The 10,116-nt window shown below is 55.2% G+C and overlaps 2 protein-coding genes across 5 annotated transcripts in view; one reads left to right on the top strand and one right to left on the bottom strand.

Annotated features, from left to right (window-relative positions):
- Lsm11 (U6 snRNA-associated Sm-like protein LSm11) overlaps positions 1-6,996 on the bottom strand; it is a 26,808-nt gene extending 19,812 nt beyond the window's left edge. Inside the window, exons 1-2 of the mRNA XM_017909816.1 lie at positions 6,817-6,996; positions 6,676-6,739 (exon numbers count right to left, since the gene is read on the bottom strand). Coding sequence (XP_017765305.1) covers positions 6,676-6,739; positions 6,817-6,996 — 244 coding nt within the window. The remainder of the gene's footprint in view (positions 1-6,675; positions 6,740-6,816) is intronic.
- Positions 1-10,116, top strand: part of Eip74EF (Ecdysone-induced protein E74) — a 183,786-nt gene that overhangs the window by 41,210 nt on the left and 132,460 nt on the right. For 3 of the 4 annotated variants that reach the window (XM_017909798.1, XM_017909806.1, XM_017909786.1), the window contains exons 2-4: positions 7,875-8,167; positions 8,265-8,535; positions 8,608-8,709. In XM_017909798.1, the coding sequence (XP_017765287.1) occupies positions 8,024-8,167; positions 8,265-8,535; positions 8,608-8,709 (517 nt within the window). In that variant the 5' untranslated portion in view covers positions 7,875-8,023. Of the gene's footprint in view, positions 1-4,358; positions 4,386-7,874; positions 8,168-8,264; positions 8,536-8,607; positions 8,710-10,116 lie in introns of those variants that run through there. The other variant, XM_017909793.1, reaches the window with a different exon arrangement.

Here is a 10,116-nt window from a genome sequence, read left to right as displayed (position 1 = left end):
AGAGGGAGAACTCGACGTCCCCGTGCCCCTTCCTCGCCGAGCGTCGCGAGGCAGCGGGGTCGCGGTGAAATTAGAAATTGCTTCGTTTACGGTACACGCGTGGCTAATAGCGGAGACGCGCTCGCGCGTCTGCGGATCCTCCTAGTTTTTCCCCGACGCGCCGCGAAGGGGGCAGAGGCGGAGGGTGCCGAAAGGCCTGCTCGTAAAACGGATTATCGAAATTACGCCCGGAGCATCTCCGGCTTTTACGACGATGCGTCTCCGGCCGATAGAGAGGAAGGAAAGCTTGGGAATATTTACTCGTGGCACGGAAGGGTCGCCTCGGTGTTTACGACAGTCGCTTTCCACCCGGTCGTCGGTTCTCGTTCTCCACGCGACGATGCAATCTGCCTGCACGATCTCGCGAGCTCTCGAGAAAGGCGCGGGAGAAAGAGAAGCCGGCGAGAGATACGGAGGCAGAGAGGAGAGAAAGGAGGAGGCGGAGGACATAAACGCTCGGCCACCTCCAACGTGCCACTATTTTTTCCACCGCTGGCCCCTCGCGGCCTGCCGGCCACCGAGCTTTTTTCGCCTCTCAGTTATACACCGGCGGAACGGCGCGGATAACGCGCGGCCGCTCGCGGAGCGTTCACGCGCGTGAACCGCGGAGGGAACCGTTAGCTTTTGCAACTGCGAGCAGTCCACTCGACTCGAGTCGCGGACGCCGCGATGGCGCAGCCCGCGCGAAACGGCCCCGGCGTTATCTTCCACCACCGCACGTCGCCACCGTCACCAACCACCACCACCACCACCACCACTACCACCACTACCACCGTCACCACCACCACCACCACCGTCGCCTGTTTCGTCTCGCGCGGAATCTCCGCGAAGATTTTCCCGCTCGTACTCCGGGCGAAATCGCGCAGGTGCGTGCCATTCGCGGACCCGGCGCGCGTTTCTCCCGGAAGATCGGCGCGAAACCGCCTCCGCGTTTCGCGGAACAGTGGCGCGCGCGCGCGCGCGAAAGCTGGCCCCGCGACCGGGACGAAAGAGCGCGGCGATCGTCGGCCACCCCCTGATGGCGCGGGTCCGCGTATCTCACGTGTTCACCTGCAAAAATGTTTACCGTGCGTGCGAAGGAGCACTTGGTCCCGAGGAGGAGAGGATCCTATGCAGGTGGGTACGACGGCCCCTGGAGAATGTTCGTACGCGGGGCAGGTGGGGCGACTCGCGGTACCCCCTTGCGCGCCGCTGTCGACGAAATATCGCGGGGGGAGGGGCGAGGCCGCGGAGAGAGGAAGAAGGAAGAGGTAACGGCCGAGGAAGAGCGACGGGATGATGCAGAGAGAGGAGAAGAAGGAGAGAACGAAAGAGAGAGCGGTGCTCCGAGAGGCGCGAGAGCGAGAAGGGGGACGCGGTAGAGAAGGTGGCGGAGGAGGAGGAGGAGGAGGAGGAGGAGGTGGAAGAGAAGGCGGAGGAGGAAGAGCAGAGAGAGAGAGAGAGAGAGAGAGAGAAGTGTCGGTGGGTCGAGTAGGGGGGATGGAAGGGGCAGGGTGCGGAGGCCTGGTTGTACCCGCGGATGATCCCCAGGTTGAGTCGCGCTGGGTTCAACGTCCTGGCGGGCAGCGCACCCGAGAGCCGAGGCAGGCAGCCGAGCAGCCACCAGACCTCTCCACACGCGCGCGCGGACGTGTACATGCGCACGGACACGCGCGCGCCGACACTGGCGCACGCGACGCGTACCTACGCTCCACCGAGTTGCACGTGCGCGCACGCGCTCTCCTACACATCCGTCGCTTTTTTCCTTCGTGTGTGTACACCGCGGGGGCAGGAGGGCGCCGGTGGTGGAGGAGGAGAGGACGGAGGGGGCGGAGGAGGAGGCGGCGGAGGAGGCGGAGGAGGTGAAGAAGGAGGTGCTCGCGACGGTGTACGTACGTACGTACGTATATACGTGCGCGCGCGTGCTCGCGAGGCACGCACACGAGGAAAGGCCGGCTGGCTCGTTCGCCTCGCGAGAGTTTGCTTTACGCGAACTATCCGTAGGTACTGTTACTTTTGCGACCAGGCCCTTTCGATCCCTTCTCGCCTGCCTCTCTCCCTCTTTCTCTCCCCTTCCCACTCCCGTTTCGCTTTGTTTTCTTCTAAGTAGCGGACAGGTAACGAGCCGAAGGGGATACGCGCGAGGTAGAAGAACGCGCACGCGAATTTCGTGCCACGTTTGCCGCCGTTTTCGTGGTTTACCGGTTTCCAAGGGCCCCCCTCTCTCTCTCTCTCTTTTTCTCTCCGTCTCTCTTCGCGGAACGACGCGGCGTCGGGACCAGTCGTGGGAAATAGCGGACGACCGCGAGAACGAGCGGGCAGGAAAGTCCGCGGGGACTCGGCGAGATTCCAGAAGAAAGGAGAAATCGCTTTTACCCTAGAGGAGAACGATCGGCACGCGCGCGTTCGCGGGGAACAAAAGCAGATCCAACGAAGGAAAGACGGTGTAAATTTCGGTAACCAGAGATCCACGATACGAATCTAGGAAATTCGTCGCGTTCCTCTCCTCGTTGGCCAATTCGATGACCGACGTCGTCTCCGTTTTCTCGTCTTTCCGATTCCCTTCTTCTCGCGACAGAAACATCGCGAAGAAAAGATCCGTCGATAGAAAGAACAATGAAGAGAGAGAGAGAGAGAGAGAGAGAGAGAGAGAGAGAGAGAGAGAGAGAGAGACTGGGCAATTTGGAAATTGCGAGAGAGGGTGAGAAACGCGGGCGTTTCGACGTGCTCGATAGTCATCTGTTACGTTGGGATAGGTCGAGGCGGCGGTACGTGCACACGAACGGGCGAGGAATTGGATCGTCCAGTCTACCGGGTGTCGCGCGTCTACCGTGCAACGAAAGTGTCGGAAAAACGAGCGTTGTCCCGCTGCGAGCTCTCTCTTCTGCTTGGCGCGTTCGCTCGTTGGTCGGTCGGTTCGCGAGAGGAATTCGAGACTAGTCGGAACGCTTCCGTATCCGATAACGTTGCCGGAGAAAAAGGCCGCGATGCATCGTGCGTTGGACGGGATTGCTCGGTGGCCGTTGCGGAGCCACTGCCGCGGAAGAAAAGAAGTCCCCTCCGCTCGCGTCGCTCGGTGGTGGAGTTACCGAGTGGTGGATGCATATGTCGCGCGCGTATAAATATTGCGCAACACGCGGCGAGAATCGAAGGGAAAACATCGGCGACGTGTATTCCGTTACTCGGGGCGAACGACTGCCGGACTACTCGCTTTGCATCGCCTTTCTGCCGGCCCAACTCGCGCCTCTTGCGTTCCGACTCGCGGTGTCGTTCGCGACGACCTCGACGACGAGCTAGGTGACGTACCATCCCGTCACTCTCCCTCCCTCTCCCCCCCTCTCTCTCTCTCTCTCTTTCTCTCTTTCTTCTTTCCCTCTTCGAGTCCTCTCTCTGTCGAGGAGGAGACCGAGTCTATCGTCGGACGTTTCGAGACGAGCCTGGACGCGTGGTAGTCCGTGGAACGAGCAATGACTCACGTTGGGATAGGTCGGGTAAAAATCGTTCACCGGTCTCCAGCACACGCGGATCGTCGTCGTGCTCCGTACGAGTCGGAAGTCGATTCCTCGAACGTGCTTTCTCCGGTTTTCGGCCGCGAGGAAGGGATAGCCGCGGACGGATGAGCCGAGAGACTATGTCGGGGACCTATTAGCAGGGAAAATGGACGATTCCGAGCCTATGTACACGGCACACGGAATATTACGAGCGTTACGCGAGAAAGCCCGAAGCGAATTAAGCGACGATAATAACGTTCGATTACGTTCTACATAAGCGCAATCATGAAAATCACAGTTCCGGCCGAACGTGTTCGGAGGCCGCCGAAGCTGAGGAGCCTCGAGTTGAGTCGAGGTCGACGTCCGGACGCAACAAGTGCTGCTGCGACTCTCGCTGCGCCCGCGATCCTCTTCGATATCGTACAGGAGACTCGCAACGATACCGGCCGCTTTTTCCCCATTCCAACCGCAGGAAAATCCGAGTCCTATATTCTGATACCCTTTTCTCCCTGCACCGATATCACCCACGCGTGTTTCGAAAAGACATCTCGGAAAAGAATCGCGTCCGAATCGGGAATACGTACTTCGTAATCCTCGTCGTCGTCGATGACCGTTTCTTTCGAGAATCGAAGAATCGTGAGCCATCGGGCACGAAAAAAAGAGAAAGAACCGATCCTCCGATGACGGAGGTTCGAATCGGGGATCGGAAGTGTCGGGACGAGCGAGACGACGCGTGGACCGGAAGTGGAAGGACCCCGACGAGGTTACGTCGGCGATGCACCGTGCAAAATTTTCGGTCTAGAAGACGGTCAATCCGGCGCGGAGCCTCGGGTTGAGTCCGAGGTCGACGCCCGGGCGCAACAAGTGCTGCATTACGTACGTATACGCTGTTACACCCCACCCCACTCACTCATACAGTCCAACGGCCAGCCCCTCTCCACCCCCTTGTGGAAGAAGCCCTCTGTCCCTCTCCCTCTCGCTCTTCGCCTCTTTCTCCCCCTTTCTATCTCTCCGCCGTCGCTTTCCACGCGATGTCGCGCGCGCGAGAGAGCATCGGCACACGAGAGAGCCCTACACGCAACACCACCACCACCACCACCATCGCTACCACCGCTACTACCGCTGCTACTACTACTACCAATATCGCTAGTACGAGCACCACCAGCAACAGCACCAGCAACGGCAGCAGCAACGGCAGCAGCAGCAGCAGCAGCAGCACGGGTACTCGAGCCGGAGAGATGCGGACGAACGGAGAAAGAACGAAAGAGAAAGACGGTGAATGCCGCGGCGAGTGGCAGCGGCAGAGGCGCGCGCCCGTGCCTCCACCTCTCTCGCGCACCAGCGTCGCCTGTAAATATAAAACTGCACTGGGTCAGGGATCCGTGATTTATCGGCTGCCTCGTGTAATTGGCTGCCGGCCAATAGATACATACCCCCGGGCTACCCGCTGGGACACGAAGGGAACGCGGCTAGCTCTCTGTCTACACCGAGTAACCCCGCCAACCCCCTTCTGTCCTTCTTCCCTCTTTCGCCGTGCTTTCTATGCCGCGCGCAACCCGCCGTCCGCCCCCCCTCTCCCACCCCGTCTCTCCGCGCCGCGCGCCGTCTTTCACCTCCCCCGAACTGTCGCCGGCCATGAGGACACAGCGAACGGTGCCGAAATTTCGTCGGCGAGCCTCGGTAACCGCGCTACTTTCACTGAAAATCTAAGCCGACCTCGCTTGGCACCGTGTCAGAATCACGGTTAAGAAGCGACGCGGGCTTCGGTCAAGTTTCGACCGGGCACACACCGCGCCGTAGCCAGTAACCGTCTGATGTAATACCACCGCTGTCCGCCGGTGTATATACTCCTCCGGCCACTTTGCTTTTCCCCGCCTTCCATTTTCTCGTTCGACATCCACCGTTGCGAAATCCGCGTCGAAACCACGCTCCTCGGTTTCCTCGCCGGCGAAAAGAAACTGCGCGACGCGAGATTCCCGATTGGCGCGGACTACGCGACGCGTGACAGTGATACGTCATGTGCAATTTTACGGTGGTCCGTTCGCGAACCGTCTCGCCCGATAACGACAACGTTGGTAACGACGACTCGATAGTTCGTCGATTGGCCCCCTTCGCGGCGCTGAAATAGAAAGGGAGAAAAAATGAGCAGTCGATAACCCTGTACTCGCTTTGATCGACGCTCGAAGGCTTCCGCGATTGCGAAACATTTCGGAAGACCTTCTGCCGCGGATTCCACGCCACGCGTTTGCGCAATACGTATCCGAAGGAAGGTCTCGGCGAACGCTTGGCAACATTAGGTATGATCCGCTGGTGCAGAGGCACGCGATAAAAGGACAGTCGCGAAGGAGGAAACAATGAGACCGAGGGGGCTTCCACGAGTTGACGCACTTTCGCGGAGGTCAAATTCCACGCGACTATGCGCGCGCGCGTGCACACCGCTCGCGAAGGCATACCGACGACCTTCGTGGTATTTGTCGGATCGTAAATAAAGTATGCCAATATCTGGGATATAGAGTCCAGAGTCGGCGTCGTTTACTCGCGTTATTAGCCGACCGAGAGGGGAAAAAAAAAAGTATACGTCCGAGTGACTCATTGGAGAGAGAATCTCGCGAATATGGAGCGAACTACCTCGACGATGACGGCTCGTCCGTCGTAAGCCGCGTGCCGTATCGCTTCCCACCGATCGATCCAATGAGACGCGCGAGAACTTGCCATTTTTTGCGAAGATAGCGCAGAGGCGTAGTAAACAGCGTAATACCGCGAGCCAACGCTCGAATAAATCCACTCGTCGCGATGTTTCCGAAAGCGGAGAGGTTAATATACTTTGGCCGAGGAAAAATCACGCGAGACGCGTACTATGTTTCTTTGGATGTAAAAGGGACGCGTGAACCGTCATAGACTCTCACGCGACTTCCCCATTCCACTTCCGCGTACGTACACCGTTCGTGTTAGCTAACCGTAAGCATATTGAAATTTGATACCACGTGCGAGTTATCATGAATGAAACTGCGACCTCCCGACGATGCAAGGGTTTCACACGGTCGCCATCTCTCGTGAAACATTCGAAGGTTGCCTCCACCGAATGGTATAACCTCACTCTTCCGGATGACAATAAACGAGACGCGTCGACACGTGGTGTATCGGGAATATAACGACGGTCCCTTACCTTGATGAGGTAAAAATCGTCTCGAACATTCTCCTGGTTTGCCGATGACCGTTTGATCTTTCTTCTGAAACGATTAAAGAATACGAAAACAGAGGACCTCAGTCGAAAGTAATAGGATCGGCACGCGCGAGCGGTACGCACTTTCGGTCGTGCGGATAAACCTGACAGTACGGCTTCGAACTTGGAAACATTGTCGTAAATCGGCGCTTTCCTGCCCGAAAGCTGTATTTTTGTGGAATAGAGCGCCTTCATCGGATCAAATTTCACACTTTGCACGTCCAAACTCTCTTCGGACGTCGAACTGCTCTCGTCGTCTGCCATGTTAAAACTGTCCCACTCTGTCTCGGGCGGGTAATTTGAAATGCGTTTTCGTACAGTCCAACGATACGTACCTGCTTTCGCTCGAAAACAGTGTCGTCCGTACATCCATATGTATATCGAGTTCGTACAGATACTTTTCTTTCGCTAAATTTCTACCGATTACGTAAAGAAAGGAAATAATAAGCTTTCGTTAGAGAGAGTTCTCTCTCTCTCTTTCTCTCTCGCACTCTCTCTCTCTCTCTTTCTCTCTCTCTCGTTGTATGCGGGTACGTAGATATTTGATCGCCTTGCGTTTTCGATGCAGCGCGTTGCTCCCGATTACATCGGCTAGCGAGCGATATTTGAATAGGTAGACTAGAGGATGTTAACCTCCTCGCAACGATAGAAACTTTCTTTCGCGGCTAAGGATTACGTAAAGACAGCGGCGTGTAGAAGCTGCATAGAAATGCAGCGACGGCAGGAGAGTGAGGTTACGCGCACAGGAAGTGAAACAACCTACAAGCCAGAAAGAAAGTTTTCACTCGATGTTTTCACTTTCATGGAAATGCCAGCGTTACCTGCTCCGTTACATGCAACTATACACGAATCAACTTCTAATTATCGGAATCGGTCGTTCGCGTCGACGAATCGAACGATCGGACGTATCGTTTCGCCATCTGCACCCGTAATTAAACCGATCGTTCCGTTTCTCGCCGTCGGCTATTACGCGTCGCGATTCCGTGATGCGTCGACGCGATGCTCCGTGCGATTAGTCGCTAGTGCGCATGCCCGTCCCGCGTGCAGAGAAAAAGTAAATACGTAACTGCGACATTATTCGTCCATTAGGAAATTGAATTCTAAAGGAAAAGGAAAGTAAAGGAAGTTTGATTTTGTTTCAGGGGAATCAAAGTAGCGCGTAAATCGAAAGAGGGAAATCTGCGGAGCAGAAAAAGAAGGAGGCGAAAAGTGGGGACGTTTCAGAGGTGGTTTTGGATGTTAGAAAGCGCGGGGGTGGCTAGAGAGGCCCCGCCGCAGGGTACGGGTCCCGATGCCGGTCCCCGTATCGCAAACCCTTACGCTAACCTCCACCCTCGTGCCCAAGGAGGAGTCAAACATGCCCTTCATAGACGACGAGCTACTTTGGTGCCCTGACAATGACGGCAAAATGGTCGACTTAACGCAATGTCTCCAGGTTGGTCATCCGTGATGGTGTCCTTGTTCGTTTGAACGGACAGCGTCGTTTTCTCGTAAAAGCACACGCCATAACATAGAGTTTATCGATTCACCAGGAGAGCAGTACAGGGCAATCGGTAGAATTTTCCCCGATGGAATTGAGTGCCCTCGTCGGGACGCCGGCTGCTCCAAATATGCCGGCGGAAGAGGGCGAAGGAATGGCTGGTGTCACAGGGGAAGAACCCTTTGACACGCTAGACACATTCCTTCGAGAACTGCAAGCTGATTTGGCTGAAGCCAGTCAACCCACGTCTACTACAACTTCCGTAACCCCTTCCTGTAGACGGCAAAGGTACAATATCGCAGCCGCCAATCCTTTGTTAGCAGGTGAGTCTGCAGTATTCTGCGAGATATCGAACGTAGCGTGAATTTCATTCGACTCTATCGTTTTCGTTGCAGAAAAATTAGCAGCTCCCTCGTCGCAAGCATCTCCGACATCTATCCCGTACGCAACGAGGGCGGAAATCAAGACGGAAAGTATCCAGCCGGAAACGAGTAAAGGTAAGACGCACCGTTTCATTTGCTATTTCGAGATTTTCGAATCTTTCAATTATTCCACCTGCCGTACCGTGGAACGATCATTCCCTCTTTCGAAAAAAACCTCTACATTACCGACCGTCGTTATAACGGACGATTTCCTACTTTATCGACAACGACGCGCGCGTTTACCGATCTCGCTAACATATCGATTTACCATCGTAAATATTATTCCTGTCGGTACAATAGAAATTCCTCGCGCTAGTGTTCCAACTGAGAGCGTGTATCTTGTATCGATACGAGTGAAGGGTGTACATCGAGAGCTCCTCTCGAGCTCCAACTACGCTTGGTATTTAAGCAATGTCGATTCGCTACTCCGAAAGGGAAACCGGCCAAGGCCCCGCGAATCGCGACCAGACATCCGCGTTAGCGATAATTGCGCCTGCGTTCTTGTGTCGACGCGAAAAAAAGCAGCCAGCATTCGCGTGTGACGTATACGTACACGGACGGTGTGTTGGTGTACGCGGTGGCCCAATTCTTACAATTTACAGCCATGTCGTAACAACACACTACGTGCGTACGCGATTTCGCGATTGCTTCGAGTCAGCCTCGAGACGTAGGAACGTGCAACGACCATCGAGGAAGAACGTATTTACACGACCTTAAGGCTTATGCGGCGCAAATATTATGCCACTTCGCGCGTTAGGTGTCGTGTTCTATAACTCGAAACATACCTGCTGAAGCGACAACGGGACGCGAGCGTCCTCGCCAGCTTCGATACTCTCGACGTGTGTGCCACACACACACACACACACACACATATACGCATGTGTACACCGTCGTACAAACGTATCTTATGTACGACACTGTTAAAGTGGTAACGACCTTTTGTAGGCCGCGTGAGACGCTTAGCCTTTAACCCGAGCATTTAAAACGATCAAAGGGGCGGATGAGTCTTTCTGTCTGCCAGTGCTTAACGATAACAATGAAAAATTGCAAGCTTTGCGGGAATAGCGAGAAAACGATCGCCGTCGGACGATGATGGAAATACGGAGGGAATACGCGTACTCGATTTTCGAAACTTCCAGATGGAAGAAATTTCCATGTTTTCCCTTTCGAGTTTACACCGATGCGTGTCTTCTTTTTTCTTCCCTACTTTTTCCTTTTTCTCTCCTTTTTCTTTGTTTGCTCCGTCAACACGATGAAACGCAAATTCTAGCTACGCGAGGTTCGTTTGCGTTCCAACGATCCGCGGTAAACTTCACGACTCGGAGTTTCAACCGCAGCCCGCGACGGCCAATTACGTGCCGTTAGAACACGAATCGGAATGGGTGCTCGCCGTTGTTCTTTTCACATTTTTAGAAAGCGGTTGGAAAGTGAGAAACCGTGTACTTTCTAGCAAAACTATTATAAATACAGATTAGAACGCTC

The sequence above is a fragment of the Eufriesea mexicana genome, unplaced genomic scaffold, assembly GCF_001483705.2.
Source record: "Eufriesea mexicana isolate 0111107269 unplaced genomic scaffold, ASM148370v2 scaffold58, whole genome shotgun sequence".
Taxonomy (NCBI): domain Eukaryota; kingdom Metazoa; phylum Arthropoda; class Insecta; order Hymenoptera; family Apidae; genus Eufriesea; species Eufriesea mexicana.
Note: the sequence above shows the minus strand (reverse complement) of the source record. Positions and strands in the feature narration are given on the sequence as shown.